The sequence below is a fragment of the Chlamydotis macqueenii genome, chromosome 7 (assembly GCF_036417535.1).
Source record: "Chlamydotis macqueenii isolate bChlMac1 chromosome 7, bChlMac1.mat, whole genome shotgun sequence".
Taxonomy (NCBI): domain Eukaryota; kingdom Metazoa; phylum Chordata; class Aves; order Otidiformes; family Otididae; genus Chlamydotis; species Chlamydotis macqueenii.
This window is the reverse complement of record NC_141562.1, coordinates 35,740,459-35,759,985: the sequence shown is the minus strand read 5'-3', so window position 1 is coordinate 35,759,985 and position 19,527 is coordinate 35,740,459. Positions and strand designations below refer to the sequence as shown.

The 19,527-nt window shown below is 39.0% G+C and overlaps 1 protein-coding gene across 1 annotated transcript in view; it reads left to right on the top strand.

The window, feature by feature from the left end:
* The window catches only part of CPXM2 (carboxypeptidase X, M14 family member 2), a 74,699-nt gene that overhangs the window by 43,154 nt on the left and 12,018 nt on the right, over positions 1 to 19,527 (top strand). Inside the window, exons 4-10 of the mRNA XM_086751915.1 lie at positions 240 to 324; positions 855 to 1,005; positions 9,502 to 9,590; positions 14,398 to 14,521; positions 15,951 to 16,147; positions 17,025 to 17,204; positions 18,187 to 18,484. Coding sequence (XP_086608041.1) covers positions 240 to 324; positions 855 to 1,005; positions 9,502 to 9,590; positions 14,398 to 14,521; positions 15,951 to 16,147; positions 17,025 to 17,204; positions 18,187 to 18,484 — 1,124 coding nt within the window. The remainder of the gene's footprint in view (positions 1 to 239; positions 325 to 854; positions 1,006 to 9,501; positions 9,591 to 14,397; positions 14,522 to 15,950; positions 16,148 to 17,024; positions 17,205 to 18,186; positions 18,485 to 19,527) is intronic.

Here is a 19,527-nt window from a genome sequence, read left to right as displayed (position 1 = left end):
TCACCTCCTGGAATCTCAGAACATGATTTTGTTGGGCGGCTGCTTCTATGTGCTAGGCTTTTTCAAATATCTGTTGAATCTAGATTTGCGTGTCACTTTTCAGCCAAGTGTTGACATGGATTTACCAAGTGGGGTTTCCATTGCTAGCAGTCTTACAAGCTTTATTACATTGAACACTACTTGCAGTCGTTCTAAGTTATGAGAAGAAAATAACTTAGACGCTCTTTGTCTTTTTCAAGGAGTAACTGGGTGACCTCTTACAGAGTACTGGTGAGCAATGACAGTCATGCATGGACTGCTGTCAGAAATGAATCTGGAGATGTGGTGAGTATCACGAAACAGATGTTTTATGAAGGTGAGCAGAGGTGGGAAAGAGAGGGCTCTCCATGTAGCTTTCATTTGCCAGATTAGTCTGTATAAGACTACAAGGCAACATCTCTTGGTGGTCCCACTAATTTTAAGAGCAAATCTCAATACAGAGAAGGCCCCAGAATATTGTACATGGCAAATCTGCACGTCTGCCTATGAATGTGAATGCGACTCTGGCAGTGATCTTGCCTGTGATGAGACAAGTTTCTTGTTGCATGGCCCGCACAAGGGTTAGCATCAGTCTGCTGGTCCCTGGGGACATCTGATACCCATCAGGTGCCTCTTGCCAGAGAGAGGGTATGGAACTCTGGCTCCTTTGCTCCTCTCTCAGAGGCATGGGAGCCTTGTGCTCTTTGAAGAGCAGTTCTGGCCTGAGTTACCATCAACCTGGGGCTGTACCAGGTGACTTTGTTTCTATTACCAATAGTTCTTGAAGACTTCTTGAAGAACTGATCTTGCCGTTTCCGTATGTTTGGCCTGCATAGATTTTTGAAGGAAACAGTGAGAAAGAGATCCCAGTTCTCAATATGCTGCCGGTGCCGCTGGTTGCCCGCTATATCCGTATAAACCCTCGGTCCTGGTTCGAAGAAGGTAGCATCTGTATGAGACTGGAAATCTTAGGGTGTCCTTTGCCAGGTAAGAGTCTTTCTCAGTTGATGTTAATGTGGATGCCTCTGCCAACACTCAGAAACTTTATTTCCTGTGGATATCTTTGCTTTTGATATGATATAATGCCTGTCTTCAGTGAGTAGAGTTATGCAAAAAGAAAAAAAATATTCATCCAGATGCATGGACGTTATCAGGATAACTCTTCAAATGCAACTGCTTAGTATCTTAAATGGCTTTATTAATAAAACAAGATTGCATGGATGATCTAACAAGATTTTCTCTGTTGTTTGGGCTGAAATGTAGGGCAATTAACCTTATTGAGTGCACATGTACTAAGGAGACAATAGAATTATGTATCGGACCATCACTTGCAGACGTTTTAACCTTCTAAGGCAAGAAAGAACCATTATAATTATGTAGTCTGACTTTTTTATTATTATTATTTCCCTGTAGAGGCCATAGGCAAATATTGTGACTGAACTACAGCTTATCTTCTATGGGGGAGGGAGGGGAGCTGGGGAAGTAAAGATTTCTAGCAAATTTCAAGTGTTATCAAATCCAGCATGACCCCTGGTAAGTCTCAGGTGCAGGTAAATGGCACTGGCCTTGCTAAAGGCTGTGGAAAATACACAATCTGATGTTTAGCACAAGCTTCAGGTGTTGGCTGGTTTTGTTTTTGTTTTGTTTTTGTTTGTTTGTTTTTTTCTCTTTGATCTTGAATTCTGGCACCTAGGGGATAGCTTTCTTTTTTTTTTTTTTCTATGAATAGTATTTTCAGAAATACTAGAGCCAGAAAGACAACTGCCTTGCCAGAGCTTATCATTACTGCTTTAGCTGTTCCTGCTGCTGTTCAGAGACTTGCTGCCTCCAATTCCACTGTTGATGTAGGGTCTTCACATGCCAAGCAGAGGTAGCCTGATTTTTGTCCTTTAGATGTTTAAATACTCATGGGAAAACAAAACAAAACAAAACAAAACCAAAAACCAACAGTCTGCGGCACAGAAGGGATAATTGTCTGACAAAGAGAAGTATGGGGCAAGTATTTTCATAGAACTTAGTTTGCAGGTGTATTAGCACGAAGCAGTGAAAGTTAGCAGTGCTTAGACAACTGCTTTTCTCTGGGTGACAAATACATCCTGGACTTGAATGGCAGTGACTGGGGTGTCCTGTGTACACAAATATTCTTGTTTTCAGTAGGATTCTGATTTATTTCAACCGTGGGTTTAAAAAACTCCAACTCTGCAAGTTGCTTGTTTTCCACTGCACCTTTTACCCAGGAGGGGCAATTCCAGAGCCAGTGTTTCCCCTCAGCTCTGGAAAGAACTGGTGAGCTGTCAGAGAGCCGCCATCTATCCCAAGTTCCGGAGCGATTTTGCAGAGGATCTACTCTCTGTAACACAGGGTGTGAGGCCAAAGGAAATGCGTAGCTTTTTTCAGCACTGCGACTTTACTGGCATGCAGAACATGCACGGAGGTCTCCAGGGAATAACAGAGATGACACTCAAACCATTTTGCAGAGCAATTTTTAGGGAAAGTCTCACAATCTTTTTCTGTTCCATAAAACTGTACTTCAAGAGGAAAGAGCAAAAATGTTGATACTTGGAAAGGTGATTTTTATTACATATTTTATACACCCACACACAGCCAACACAACTTTGAGGTGTTAGTATTTGTCACCCTTCAGCTTCACAGGGATGTATCAGTTGGTGAAGATGCTACCGAGTTAAGAACTTGTCTATACTTCCACCACTGTTGCAATGAGTGCTGTTACAGCTTGTTGCAGGTCATGGATTAGCATGGAAACACCATCAGTGCTTCTTCCCAGTAGTCATTTATTGAGTTAATTGCCTGCAGTAGCTGATTTAGTTTATTCCTAAAAGAAAATACCGGAATCATTCATTGAGAAACACAATGGGAATGGGATGTGTTTATTAAAAGTATAATTGGACTGAAAGAACTAATAGGTTTTGATAAGCTGCTGACCCGTCTGTGTAGCTCAGAAAGAACTGACATTTCTTTCTTCTAGTTCATTTTATTCATCGCACGCAAGGGTCTCAAAACAAAACTGTTCCCCAGGTTGCAGATGCCATCCCGTGCATGTTTTCTTCCTCTAGGGCATGACATTTTTTGCAGTTCCCTCTCAATGGACTTCTTCACTCTTTATTGGTGTCATCTTATTCATTCCAATTTAGATAAACAACTGCTTTGGCCATGAATCCAGCCTCCTTGATAGCACTGCTCTCGTACACTGTATTGACTGTGCAACTAGAAATTGAGGGTTCTCTTCTAGGAGGAGTTTCCTCCATAAAACTGAGCACGTCTCCTGAATTCATCAAAATCAGGTGATGGAGCTCTGTCAGTTCACACAACTCTATCCTGTCCAGAGAGCCATGAAAGAAGTTATGTGATGCTCAGTTTCCTTGAATACCTGGTATGTTTTTCATTACATTTGCACCCTGAGTGTGCCCATATAAGAAATCAAGTTGTCAGGAGGAGGATTTTGGTTGTATTTTGAGCTCCCATGCACTGTGTCCTCCTGAGGCAATGACAATGGCAGGCAGATGGGGCGTAGGGATATACCCCAAGGAAAAAAAAGTAGAATGGAAGGAAAGTAAGTAATTTTTCATGACTGTGAACTTCTTTCCCATATCTTTTAAACTTGTAATGTTAAGTTTTATATCTTTATTAATCCCTGAATAAATTGAGCAATTTGCATTCAGTTCATACTGTGTATCAGCTTTCCATCATGTAGTCTCACAAGGGAGGATAAGAAAGGAATACCAGATAAAGAAGAAACCTGAATAAGATATTAATATTCTAGGAAAGCTTGTAGGCACTGACAGAATGTGATGAAAATGGTTAAACACAGCTAGGACCTGTTCCTATGGGTGTGGGGCTCTGTTAATAAAACCTGCTGCATATGCTAAATGCACTAAAAGTTGGACAAATCATGGGAAAACACCATTTGGATAATTGGAACAAAGAAGTTACTGATAATCTAATAGATATTACATAAGATGATTGTAATTTTTCAGTGAAATGCTTATATATTATTCATAACATATATCTTTTGTGTATTGTAGGCTAGTTTTGACAAATAACCTTTCCTAGGCTATTACAGTAGCTCTACAAAAAAAAAAAAGCTCTGTTATCCAACTGTGTCAGTATCGTCTTTCAGGCAACAGAAGTGATTTGCTGTTTCACCAAGGGAAAAACATGCAGCTGTGGAGGAAAGATGCCAGAAAATCCTACCGATAGCAGAGATCAGTGCTGCCACTTCTCGCTGGGGAAAAAGAGGACAAAAGAACCAGCATTTAATTCCCTCCCCAGTTTCCAAAAATGTTAGTATTTAGATAGATGTAGGCTGACATGCACAATCTTTAGCAATTGCCTCAGAGGGTTGGATGTACTTTCCTTGCCTGTTCTTTCTGAAACCTAAGGAAAATCAAAAAGAAACTGCATATGATCAAAAGTACCCAGAGGTAGGGGAGAGAAAATTAGCTGAGCTCTTCATGCATTTATTTATACTGTAGAGTATTCAAGGCAATAGCCAATTATTTTAATGGAATGATTTTGTGATTAAGTTTAATTTTTATGTAGAAAACTATCATTGGTGTCATGATTACGCTATCACTTTCAACCCAAGATAAAAGACAAACTACTCTGTGATGGAGTACTGTGTTTTGCCATGGATGCATCATCCGGTCTTATTTCCATTGCTTGTCTTTTCTTACCAAGCTACCTGGTTAAGTCTAAAGGTGAGCTTATTTTGTGTAAAACTGTGACTTTCTACATGTATCTTTCATTACAAGTGAACATGTATACAGCAGTACTAACTTCAGCAGATTACTCATGACAGCAAATTTTCACGTAGAGTGACAGTCTGTCCTTGTGTTCTGCTTTTGGCACTGCAAAGCTAAAACTTAATCTCGGGCAGTTTAAAACTTTTTTTGAAGTTTGCCTGAGCAAAGCCTGAATAAAAATGACACCAAATTCAATAACTGTCCTAGAGAAAGCCAATATATTATGTTTCTCCATACTCATCAAGATGGATGTGTAACATCCCCCAGCAATGCAGTGGATGTTATTAAAATATTTTCTTTTGTGTTTTATTTGTACAATGACGTGTATGCTATTCTGGAAGAGTATTACCAATCCTCAGAATTACCATTATTATTAGAATTAAACTGTAGGAAATCATTAGAAACATCAAACGTGGGTAGAAAACCTTTAAGAAGCAACTGCTGCAGGTTAAGAGTTTCTTTCTCTTACACATTATTATCGTTCATCATGCTTAACTGGAATTAGTTGCGCAGTATTTGAGTATACATCAACGTATATAGAAAAGAATCCATATATAGTTGCAGAATATTATTTCACTGCTGATTTGACATGTGATGTTAATGCTTACGGCTGCTATGAAATGAATCACGTGGAAAAAAATTTAGAATCATATGATATGTCTGCCAGTGGATTTTTTCAAGATTACATGTGCGCTGTCTGTGACACGTTCAATTTTGTGAAGACAAGTCAAATTCACTTCTGTTACATGGAAATGGAAAAAAATCAGTCATTTGCAAAATGGCACGTTGAGGTTTTTAAGGCAATCTAGAGGATTTAGATAAGACTATTCTTTTTATTAAAAACTGATCTAAATATCTTGGATTGACTTCATTATCTCATCCATTTGGAGTACATGAGCCCCACTTCTGAGCTTGCAAGCTCCATCAGTATGATACCGTACAACTCGCTGTAGGAATTCCGTGAAAATGAAGAATATGAACAAACTGTGTTGGGGATGGATGACAGTTTCACTTACTAAATCAGAGTATTTTGATCATATTGTTTTGTGAGTGTTGATTCCATCTTCAAGTCATTGCAAAGCTCATTTTATACTTTTCCATGCAAGTTAAAAGAACATTGAAAACTAAAAGAGGGAAAAAAGACCAACTGATGTTGTTATTATTGTTAGCATAACTGGAAACCCACTGGAAGCATCAGGGTTCCATGGCTTGAGGCGCTGTGTGGAGCTGTAATATAACAGAAAATACCTTCCATATGTCAAACTGGTGTGCACTCGGTCCTCTCTGGTGCTTTTTATGGGCGGTCCCCAGAGCTCTGATGCTGGAAAGTAGTCGGGTATTTTAGAGTTGATCTTTCTTTCATGGAAATGAAGATAGAAAAGGCTCTCAAAGAATTGAAGTGTGAAGGTAAGAAGCTACCTTTACCTGCAAACTTAATTAACTCTACTGGTAACATAAAGACAGATTAATGCTAGGAAAAACTAATATATTCTGCATCAATGGGAGTGCCACACTTTTGCAGGATCTTTTTTCTTTGGAAAGAGAGACTGTCTGAGGTAGTGCCATGAATAAATGAATGTGCTTCAAATAGAATTCTTCCATGGTTTGAGATTCTTGGGCTTTTATTCTGTGTTTTATGAAAGAAAATAATTCTTGCCAAGGTGGACCTAACCAGCTGTGCACAAGATTTGTATGACTTTCTACACTTTAGCTTTTAATTTTCTAATTTATATTCCTGCTGCAGCAGAAATCCAGTGATTCAAGCAGACTCACAGTAGAGCCTGGCAAAAACTGAGTGTTAATTCTTTTGGGATCTGTCAGATTGTGCACTGTTCTTGAGGACAGACCAGATATACAATCATTCTCACTGTACATTTTTTTTTTTTAAGTTTCCACCAACTCTACAGCATTCACAGTCACTCCCATGATATTAATGGTTGATGTATGGAAAAAGCGCCAGGCTTTGAAAGGAATAGGATTAAAGTATTATGAAAAAAAATAACTTGCTGTATATTTTGGCTGGTGGTGATAGAGAAAGCCTTCAACATCCTGGCAGTTTTATGATGTTTATTTTTATATTCTTACAGCACAGAGATATTTTTACAATGATGAAGATATTTTGTGTGACATTAAACACATTGTGTTTATCTAGATGAAGTGGGTTTTTTATTATTTCCATTTCTTAGTCATCAATATATAAAAGAATAATTTCTACGAATTAACATCAGTTGACCTTTAAGGATTTGGCATTCCGAAGTCATCTGCAGGGCTCCTGCAGCATTGCCGCTGTCAGTGGACTTGCATCAATTTAGCTGCAGTGAGGGTGGAAAAAAGACCTAAAAATGCGGGTACATTGTGTGAAACTTAACTCTCTTGATTCTTCAAAATTATTATTTTTTTTAATCAGCAAAGAAATCTTGTTTCCTCACCTGTTTAGGTTCTAATTCAAATCTCTTCCCAGGCAGTCTTTCTATAGAGTAAGTTCTCACTGGAAAGGACAGGCTGCATTGAACAACCAGATTTTCTTGAGGCAAGCTATTTTTTGACATTTTTCAGTCATATTTGTAGAGCAGCGTTCAAATGACTTTCCAGTATTTCTGCTGTAGATTAGGGAATAGAAGTGGAGACACGGAGGTGAATGAAGAGTAAATTAGTGGTAGAGAACATGGGTAATGTTACAGTGAAGCTTAATGGAACTTGCATGTTTCATTTCATAAATAACTTAAATAGTTCAAATTTTGCTTTCCTTCCACAGAAGAAAAAAAAAGCCAAATACTTTTAGAATTTTATGGGAAGAATAAGCTTGATAATTTAGAGGTCTAAATGTCAGAAATATGAAGCTTAAAAATGTTAAGTTATAAGGTATTTTTGTGCGTTATGAGTTTTCTATAATTTCATTAAGTGCTTGTAATCGCAGGATATAATATACATATTCTTCCTATTAATAATTATGCCCTTCCCCCCCACCACCAAAAAAAATCACAACAAATAGGTGATACTGCTTTAAAAAAAATAATTTCTCTTCTCTAGAGACAGTGTCTTTTGGCTATTTTACAATAAGACACAATGATACTTAGGCTTTTACTTGGATTTTTTTTCCAAAAATTTTAAAGCAAATGAAAATGATCTTGTGTGAAGGGAAACAATTTATCATAACAACCTGACAGCCACTGGTTTCAAAGACGATTACTCAAACTTCCAGACATCCCAGACATGGCAAATTAAAAATGAAAAACATCTCTGATGTTTTCCAAATAGACTTGTTTATCTCTAAAAACAAATCATAATGGATTAGGCTAGGAGCTTATATATCAGGAAATATAAAGCTGAGCCCTAACAGTCTTGGCCTGTTTTATTTTTTTTTCCAGGCAAATGGTGTGGAAAGTCAAGGAAACAAAAGTTTTTGTTCATGGAATCACGGAATGGTTTGGGTTGGAAGGAACCATATAGATCATGCAGTTCCAACCCCCCTGCCGTAGGCAGAGACATATCCATCAAGATCAGGTTGCTCAAAGCCCCATCCAACCTGGCCTTGAACACTTCCAGGGTTGGGGCATCCACAGCTGCTTTGGGCAACCTGGGCCAGTGCCTCACCATCCTCACAGTGAAGAATTTTTTCCTCTTGTCTGATCTAAACCTACACTCTTCCAGTTTAAAGCCATTCCCCCTTGTCCTGCCACTACCTGGCCCTGTCAAAAGTCCTTCCTCATCTTTCCTGTAGCCCCCTTTAGGTACTGGGAGGCCGCTATAGGGTGTCCCCGGAGTCTTTTCTTCTCCAGGCTGAACAGCCCCAGCTCTCTGAGCCTGTCCTCACAGGAGAGGTGCTCCAGCCCTCTAAGCATCTTTGTGACCTCCTCTGGACCTTCTCCAACTGGTCCATGTCCTCCTTATGTTGGGGGCTCCAGAACAGGACACAGTACTCCAGGTGGGGTCTCACCAGAGTGGAGTAGAGGGGCAGAATCCCCTCCCTCGACCTGCTGGCCACGTTCCTCTTGATGCAGCCCAGGATGTAGTTGGCTTTCTGGGCTGCAAGCACGCATTGCTGCTTTGCATATGTTCTGTCTGCATATCCTCCTTTGATACTTCAAAACACGCAAACTATAAATTATATCCATACAGAAATTAATATGCTAATTTTAAAGTAGCAAAGATCTCAGACTTCCACAAAAAAAATATTTAGGAAAATAATCAGGAATGCTTAATATGCACAGTAGATCCTTTCTGTATTTTGCAAGCAGTGCATAGACTCTGAAAATACTCGTCAAGAAAATGAAAAGATAATTCCCCGTTCCTTGTAATAGTAAGTTAATCAAGTAGACACAAAACATTTACTGGGGCTTTTTCCTCTGATGTGATTTTTTTTTTCCCACTCATTTATCTTGTATCTGACTCATCATTCTCCCGGGTCTTTCGCCGTCCTCTGTAGCCTCAGGATGCCCCGCTCTTCTGTTGGAGTTCAGTTGTTTGTGCAGAGTAGCTGTCTAGCGAGCTGATGCCTTCTGCCTCTTTGCTTCTGTTTGGATCTGTATGAGCTGATTTGTGCAGTAATTAGAAATACCTCAAATTCATTGTTTCTTTGAGTTTCGCTTTTGAAAATCAGTTTTACATACATATAGGACAGTGGAATTCAGATTTCCACGTTTCTTGCACGTATTATGGTTAAGTATCTTTATACTGGAAATTCATAAGCACATGAAAATTCTTTTATTTCTTTTCTCAGACCCAAATAATTACTACCACAGAAGAAATGAAATGACAACCACAGATAATCTTGACTTTAAGCACCACAACTACAAGGAAATGAGGCAGGTAGGCAAAGAGGCTGCTGTCTGACCTCCTGGACGGAGGGTGGGTGGGTGCAGGCTTTTGAGCTCTTATGGAATCTGAATTCCACCTGTTAAAAATATTATTAAATGGTGCCTGTAATCTATTTTTTTAAAATGTATATTCTTCTGTTTTAATCTATTAAAAGCAGCAACCTATAAAATTCCAAAGCCTTAATTTGTACATCATGTACACCTTGAATAGGTGACACGACATGACAGAGACAGTATTTACACATAATGTGCTATCATTTTTCTTCCATGTATATTTGAGTGGTGAATGTTACAGCAGTTTCTCCTTTCAGATTTGACTCTGACTTAGCCATCAGAATTCTCCTATATTTCAGTGTTTTTGGATAATCAGAATAAACTATACAGAGTCCAATTCTGTGTCCACAGTTGTAAAAATCAGCAAAAACTCACCAAAAGCCACTAAAAAAAAAGATCCCATTAGTATAATTTTAAATCTGACAGCCTTGTTAATCTTGTTCTTTTAACTTCAGATAAGTAACCTTGTTGTTGTTTTTGTTGTTGTTTTTAATCTTGCCTCGTATCACCACAGGCATAGGTGCAGGTTGTGCTAAAGAAATATTTCTGCCTGTTTTTTCTTCAAACTTAAAGATAACATGTTTGGACTTGAAGTGTGTGAATCATTTGCTCTGTGCTGAATTTTCAGTGTATTTATACTGCATGAATCACCATTCATTTTATTGAGCAATTGTTTACTGAGTCACACATTCATTTCGGTTGAGATTTTGTGGCCTATATTTCTTAGTACAAAGATTAGACAAGTAGAAAATCAATTGGCATAATTACTGTCAAGAACAATAAAATAAAGTGCATTTTAGATTCTCATTGCAGTAAGACAGGTCGGTCAGGTTAGAAATATCTTTGGGAAGAAAACGCAGCTTTAAAACAGAATGGTTTTCCACTTTTCATACACATAGAAAATTTGCGACTGTGGCTGAGAAATGGTCAGTTGTGAATTGGTTTTGACTGTGCTTTCCCAATTTCTGGTTTTCTGTGTGTCAGAATAGTTAATTTATTTAGAGTTCATTGGATTCTGATTGGGTTCTGCTGCTGGTAGGCAGAAGATTTGTGGGTTGGGTTGCAAAAAGTGTTATATCCCCTAAAACTATTCTTAGAACTTAATAATTTCTTTCCTGAGTGTAAAATCGAACAGTAACTGTCAATTTCCAGAGTCAATTTAATTTAAAAAAAAAAAAACAAAGCCAAACGTGTGCATTATTGTCAGTTTTGTTAGCTACTTCATTGCCAGTCATCTTAGACAAATGCTGTTCTTTGAAGTTCTTTATAATAAATACTGAGGAAGGGTGAGGAGAGGGTGCTCCCTGGGCCACTTTTTGGAAGCTTTACATTACAATATGTCAAGTATTTGTGAGAGGGAGGGATTTTCTCAGTCTCAGATTATTTTAAATAGAACTCTCTGTTTAGGAAGATTAAATTTATAGTACCATTTTTTTTTTTCTTAAAAGAGCGTTCAAGATTCTTCTTTCAGTCAATGGGAACACTCGCTGTATCTTGTATGCAGAAGGCATGATTGCTCACAGTCCAAAATATTTACATGGTGTATTCAGGCTGTATAGAAAGCTGTTAAAATAGTTGATAGATATCCCCCAAAATCGTTTGAGATGGACATTTGAGTACAACTTTGTCTTTGAAATAGCTAACCTGACAATAACTTTATTCAGAAATAGGAGTGTGAATTTTGAAATGCATTTAACTGGATGTGACTCATATCTTTGGATAACTCTGATTCCAAGCATCCCTGAAATCTTGTGTTGAAGTCTTGCGTTGCTCTTCATGGCCAGCTGTGTTGAGGAAGTGATGTAATGATAATGCAGAAAATTCTTCTGAATTTGAAGAGCACTGTGTATGTTACCAGCTGAACAGGTTTATTTGAGGGTGAACCAACCAAATATAGAGCGAGAAATAGAGATCACCACGCAGGGTAAAGAATAGCCCTAACCTGAAGGGCATTGACTGAGAGCCCTTTTGCCTTCTCGAAGTGTAGATGTCACCTAGGCCTACGTTTAATTCACCTTTTCTGCAAAATGGAGGAACTGGACCTTCAAAAGACCAGTTTTGTGGGGCTTCTTCCAAGACTGCATGCAGTCTTTTGCCAGGGTGTTAATAGGGTAAATAATTGGTAGTGACAAACAAATAGGAACTGTCAAATAAGAACGGTTAGTGAACATAATTGTGGAAGTGTTTTACAGTCCTGTTGGTTGTTAATAAAGCCCTGACGGACTGTTATCATCAATTGTCTTTGACAGTTTGTACAAAGCGCCAAGAAAACACTGTGACATTTCAGGTGGCCTATTGTGCCGTTTGTAGGAAAATGGGTATGAGAAAAGCAAATGTGAAAAATGTTCATTTTCAATATTCTATTTACATATAAACATTTATCTACATTACTATATCCATACTATTATGAAAGAGCCACAATGAAGTCTACTACAGAGGCCCTAATTCGGGAAAGGTTCTTTGTTTGACTCACAAAGTAATCACATGCTTGCAATTAAAGAGATGATGGGGAGTTTACTGAGGCCAATACAAATATTTCCACTCATTGTAATATACTTTGAACTTGGTTCTTGGCATTTTTCTTATGAGTAATGAACTTTTAACACACTTTTCACTGCTTTCCTACATTTATGTGCACACTGCCAGGCACGTTAGGGAAGCTTCTGCCCTGCAGCCTGATTTCAGAGACAGGTTCATCTTCCCTGTTTCACACCTCAGGGACACAGTGAAACATCAGCCTGGAGGGAGTTTCCTGCGGTTTGAAGAGGGTGTAAGGAAAGGAATTAGTAAACACAGAGCTGAGACAGTAACATTATTTATACATTACAGAAATCTGTTTTTAGCCTGCTAAAATAGACCTTCTTTTAATGCAACATCTGTACTCATTGGCAGAGTGAAAAAATAAAAAATAATATTTATCTCTATTGGAGAAAAACATGATATCTGACCCAACAATAACCCATTTCATCCTCTTGCCAGTAGAGCATAAACTAATAATCCCCACACAGCAGACCTTGGATAAGTTTTGGTCTGCGAGGCTCTAGCAAGAGTTCCGCAGCTCTGTATCCATTGATAATATTTTTACTTCAGTATGACTGGATTCAGACGTGGTAGTTCTTTACCATGAAGATTTAAGGCAGTTTCTCTCAAAAAGCTGGGAGTTGATTTATTTAAACCAAACACTAGAAAATATAGAACAATGTCCTCTGGCTTCACCTGTGTGTTTTAGCTGGAACAGTAAATGATGACATACGCACTGATGTATGCCCAGAACATTAAAAAGAGTTCCATGGAAATAGCTGGGTACCCATAATACCACACACCGATGATGATGACAGTGGTGAAAAAAAAGTAGATATGAAAATAGATAGTACACTGAAAGGGCAAATCTGACTAATTTTCAGATGAGTGCTGAGTTTAGATTTGTGAAAGAAATTGTTTCTCATACGTTTAAAGCCAATGTGTGAGATGAACAAACATACAAGGATAGCATCTTTTTGGTCTCTTTGCAACATGATTATAAATAGAAGTGAAGCCTTTTATGAGAGGAATTTTAATGATGTTCCTCCCAATGTGAATTGTGTTTCCACTTAGATTTGCTAAATGGTGGCATGGGAGTCAGACATATCTAATTATTGCATTTTTAATCATCAGCCTTGTGATCATCCAATATTGTTTCTAAATTAACACTATGTGAGCAAACAGTTTTGTTATGCTACAATATTTCTTCAATAATGTATGCACCCTTGTTTATGAAAAGATTGTCTAATTAATAGTCTCTAGGGTTCCAATTTACAGTAAAATTCTTATTTATTTCTTTAATGCCTTCCAATGAAAAAAAAAATTGAGACCAAGAAATTCTTATTTGAAGATATTTGCAATAACTTTTTATTAATAACATAAATTTTCAGCCTTGTTCTTAAATTTTAACATTTGCCTGAAGAGGACAGTAAAGTATTTGTTTGTGGGACAATTTAGACTCCAGCTGTCCTTTTCTGGATGACATCTGTGTAATTCAAGTTATATTTATCTCACTATTTTGGCCACATCAACAGTGCCTTAACTAATTATTTTTTCCATATGAGATTTCACACTGTAATACAAGAAAGGTGGGCTTGGTTTCCACCTCAGCGGAGCCACCTGTAATCAGAATTCACTGGGAAAATCATATTTAAATGGAATGATATCATTCCTTCCTGGTCTGTTTTGAATTAAGTTGCTGCCACGTAGGGCAAAGGAGAGAGAAATCTCCTTTACTGGCCAGTGTGTCTGTGGCAACCTGTAACGCGTATCCGTTGCCGTGCCACTAACACACTGGGTCATCTCGAGTCTCCTGGCTACAGTAAATCAGAGTGTGTAGAAGGATGTGTTAAGGCGGCCAGTTATCCTCCATAATGTTTTTTAATCTGTTTGGTTGTATAGTACTAATATTTTTGTTGGTTTTATTCCTATTGGGCTTCCCTCTCAAGCCTTAATTTTGTGATAATATTACAAATACATCTCATGTAAGAAAGATCTTGAACGTCACCTACACTGTAGTGTTTCAGCTTGTTCCAGCTGGATAAACATTATGTTGTGTGATAGCAGAGCTGTAATCCATGAACCAAACATAAAGCTTTTACAACTAAGAAATAATCAGAAAAGAAAATTAAGAGGTTTTGCCACAACCAATTTGGAATGACACAATTAATACTGGACCTGTTTTGATGCTGCATTGCCTAACTATGTCGTCTTTTTGTTGGCAGTTGATGAAAACTGTGAATAAAATGTGCCCGAATATCACAAGAATTTACAACATTGGAAAAAGCAACCAAGGACTAAAGCTGTATGCTGTCGAGATTTCTGACAACCCAGGAGAACACGAAGTTGGTTAGGATTTAGTCTGACTAAATCTGTTGAAGGGTGTTGGGATTTGGCTTTTTTTTTTTTTTCTCATTCTCTGTATCTGCAGTAATTATCACTGATGGAACTATATTCATGGCAGCAAAAATTTCAAATGTATGTGGGAGGAACTTCAGTGCTGTATTTCTAAATTGGGAAGAGGAGGGTGAGCACAAATAGAAAGCATTTTGAATGTGGGATCAAATTCTTTAATGATAATGCGTTTTATTCTTTACAATAACAAAAGTGAATTTTAGTACTGGGGAATGGATTTTAGTTGTGGAGATCTATGCAACTTTGCATAGAAATTTACCTTTTTTATACGGCAAGCAAGGACAGGTCAAACCTCCCAAATCATCTTTCTCCGGTGAGTGTTGGGGTAAAATTTACTATGGGGATATAATTCTTCAGAATAGAAACACATTCAGTCTTTGGTCCTTCTGTGGTGAAAAATAAAGATCTCACTATGATAGTGCCTGGAGCAGCTGTTGGAATAAAGGCATCTTGTGCTTTGTCATGTCCATAAATAACCTGATACGTGTTCATCCCACCCAAGGAAGAATGCTGTGACACGCTCCCAAGACATCTCTCTGCTTTGCCATAAAGCATGGAGCACAGTAGATGTAATCTCTCAGTAGACTTGGGGCTGATCTTAGACAGCAGTCTCTGAGTCTCAGATGGTAACACCAGAATAATTCATCTTATCTGCCTTGTCAATTTACCTATTTTTTAAAGTCCTGCAGAAAACATGAGGAATTTATCATAGGCCAGACAAACTGGGAGGGTAGATCCAGCCACAAGCCGTAGCTTGGCCAGTTTGGGTCTATCCTGTTGACATTGGCAAGTGTTATTCATACAAAAGACAACTAAATTATGGGTCTTTTAAAAATAGCTGGCACTATTCCTAATAATCTCTGAAGTATTTTGTAGTTGAGTGAAAATATTGTGGCATTCAATATAACCTTGAAAAATATATGTGAACCTGTTTTTTGATTAGTGAAGAAAAAGGAGTGTGTGAAGTCAGAGATCAGTTATGTACAGTAACTGACTCTTATCTTTTAAGAGCCTTAACATCTGTCCCAAGGAACTACCAGCAATGTATTTGTCATGTTATTTTTAGACTATCTGACCTTTTAAAATCTACCTGTAACACGCTGAAATTATGAATATAATTAAAAATTTGAGCAATGGGAGGTTTTATACAGTAGCTTTAGATATCACCAATACATAAGCCTGTTCTTCTAAAATAGCAACAGAATTTGTTTCTCTAAAGTGACATTTTTACCTGTTGTTTGTTCAGTTAAGGTGTTTTTCCAACTCTCCTTGAGGGAAATGTTGCTGATTGACATAAATGAAATTTGGTTAGATATTTGCTTTGCTGCTCTGACTACGCTTCTGCCCTATGTGTTTTCAACAGGTGAACCAGAATTTCGGTACATCGCAGGAGCTCACGGGAATGAAGTGCTTGGCCGTGAGCTAATCCTTTTGTTAATGCAGTTCATGTGTCAGGAATACCTGGCTGGGAACCCCCGCATTGTACATCTCATTGAGGATACCAGAATCCACCTCCTTCCCTCGGTCAACCCAGATGGATATGACAAGGCATATAAAGCGGTAATATGATTATGAACATATCAAGGAATTATTTTATTTTTATTAGATAAATGAAACATGCTCCTATTGTCATTTATTTTCAAAGATTGTATTTTACAAGCAATCAAAAGAAACAAATTAAAAAATAAACACGCCAAAGCGAACATAAGCCACCGAAACACCTTCTTCAGGAAAAAAGCTGAAAGAAACAGTATTCTCTGTGACATTAGCTAACAGGAAGATGTATATGGAAAGGAAGGTCATGAAGGCTGCCAGAACAAACCATACTAAGGTGTATAGATCAATGGGAACACCATTATGGAAAATGGAAAATTCGTGCAGTCTGTTTCTCATGAGAAACCAAGCTAAGCACATGAAAATTTGCATTCCTCTGCAGCTGAAATTCAATAGTGTGTCTTTAAGGAGAGCACAATGTGCTGGGCATCGTAATAATTCAGTCTGGAAGAGGACAGACACCGGGAGGAAAAATTGCAGGGGCTGGTCAAACACGCTGGAAGAAAATCTTCCAGGGCAGTCTGTGGAAGACTGGAATACAAAAGTCGCTCTCACAACCGTGGAAGGGAATATATGCCATCTCCATTGCAACCCAGGGGAAAACCAGTCTTAAATAGAAACCTTGAAAACAAACCAGAACATTTGGGCTAACCCCAAGTAATTTTTTCATGGGTTTTGCTTCACCTCATTCAAAGTTTCGTATGAAATGAAGAAAAAAAAAAAGCCAATTATTCATTTCGGTTGATTAAATAATTCATCCTTCCATTTCTCTGTATAGAATTATCTCTGACACATCTGCAAACACTTTGCTGAGGGCTCACAGGTTGTTGTATTCTGAATGAACATTTATTTCTTTTCTTTTTTTTTTTTTTTTTACTCTAAGGGTTCAGAATTAGGGGGCTGGTCTTTAGGACGATGGACTCAGGACGGCATTGACATCAACAATAATTTCCCTGATTTAAACTCTTTGCTCTGGGAGTCAGAAGATCAGAAGAAGAGTAAAAGAAAAGTTCCAAACCATCACATACCAATCCCCGACTGGTACCTATCCGAAAATGCCACTGTGAGTAAGCCCAGAGAGTGGGAACTCAAAGGCTGGGGCAGGCAGAAAGAGTGAGCTTTACATTTCTCAACTATTAGTAACTTGTGGGTAAAGTTACTCACCTTATCTAAGCTACTTGTCTAGGCTTCCTAGTTAGTTAATGGAAATAAAAATGCACCACAAAAGTACCATTCACCCCTGTATTTCAGAGGCAGCCTTTTGGAAGGGAACTGCTTCCTAGAGGATCCTTTTTTATCCTGGGCTATTGCAAGAACCTGGAGGAGTCTACCCAACTTTTAGGCAGCAACAACAGACAAAGAGAAATCCACTGTAGGGCTCAGCTGTCCGAATCAGGCTTCTCCATAGTTTTGCAGTGGAGATGAGTTCTTCGCAAATTCAGTCGCCATACAGATTTCTCCTGAGGTTTTCCTGATGTTCTTATTTGAAATAACACAGCAGACACTGAGGCGTATGCAAAACCAGTGCAGCAGCTTATGGTAAAGTCATTTATTGGATCATTGTGCCAAAAATTTCACTTCTTTTTACACGGGCTTTAAATATAATGGCAACTATTTATAGTGGCTGAGATTCCCCCAGTTTGAGGGGAAGGCACTTAACTGTGGCAGTTCTGCAGGTGTGAGAAATATTTCTGTGTTTAAAATCCTTTTTTTCTAAGAGTCTTTTCAGTTGGTGGCAGGAGGAGCAGATGGTTTGACATCTCCATCGGTTGCTGCTTTTGGTCTCACTCGACGTAAATGTTCCTGCTGCATAAATTACTACTAGTAACGTTTTGTTAGCTTTTACGGGTTGTTGGTGACCTCCCAAGCACGGCTGGCAGGCGCTGTAATTTAAATAAGCCCTTCTTCTTGGCTCCATCTCTTGTGCTGGCTACTCACTCTATGCTGAGAAACTCACAGCAGGACTTCTGCGCCTGGTTTACCTTTGAAACAAGATTATCGCATCTCAAAGGCTGAATCAAAGCTGCTGTTTCTTTTTCTCCCAGGTGGCCGTTGAGACACGGGCGATAATAGCATGGATGGAAAAGATTCCTTTTGTTCTGGGTGGCAATTTGCAGGGAGGAGAGCTGGTGGTGGCGTACCCCTACGATATGGTGCGATCGATGTGGAAAACCCAGGATTACACCCCTACCCCAGACGACCACGTCTTCCGCTGGCTTGCGTACTCCTATGCCTCCACACACCGCCTGATGACAGATGCAAGGAGGAGAGCGTGTCACACTGAGGACTTCCAGAAAGAGGATGGCACCGTTAACGGAGCCTCCTGGCATACCGTGGCTGGAAGTAAGTGTCTGTAGAAACCGCGCTTAGCATTACCTTGCTAAGTATGATAATGCCATCACTTGCCTGGTGTACGTTGCAGAGGCTGTGGTGGTCAAACATGTGCCCTAAGAGGAATTTTTCCCCATCTGAACGTCTGTTCCCTGCATTTCATCAAGTATCAGAGGACTGAAGGAGACTTTGTCACTCATACTTGGTGATTGTTTCATTTACTACTGAGATTTCCAGAAGTGCCCATGCAGTACGTTAGTTTTATGGATTCTGTACACATTGGTTTGTCAGGAGAAAAGCAACCCAGTCCAAAGTCGGTGTCAGGGGGAACCTGTCAGCCTTTGCCATCTCAGAGGGTGACAACAGAAAAGTGCTACCAAACACCAGAGGCAACCAGTGTCGCATACGAAGCAGCGTCTCCCACGCTGGTCCAGGAGCCTGGGGAGAGACTCCAGTGGCCGTCAGATAAGAAAATCATTATTTCAGCCTCCTGCTCGCTAAACTCAGTCACAAATCAGCCCCCACTCACATTCACTTCGGGTTGTAAAAACATGCCAGAAAAAGCTGCTGCTCACCTGCTACTGTCCTATTTTTAAAAGACCTGAACATGCTTACGCTTAAAACTTTGCATGGGCTCCGTAGGCATTTCTGCTGCCAGAATAAATGACAGATTGTGTCGTTCACCATAAACCCAAGCCTGTCACCCTGTCAAGGAGTGTGAAGGGGAAGCCGTGTCCTGTACCGCAGGCAAAGCATCGATTTTCAGGAAAGCCCAATTAGAAGCACATTTTAACCGCAGTAGGCGCCGTTATCTCTATGGGTGTGCGCTCCGAGCAGACTTGGAATAGGCACTCTGTGATTCATCGCAATTCCGCTCAAAATCTTTGGGTTTTTTTCCTAAGCACATCAGTTAGGCAATGTATTCTGTGAAATTAAGAAATGAGCTGTGCATCTGCTGTCACTTGAAAGACAACAGGAGCAACTGCAGCAGTAATGGCAACCAGATGCAAGTGAGCAGACCAAGTTTTATTGGAGCTGGCTCTTGTTTGTAGCTT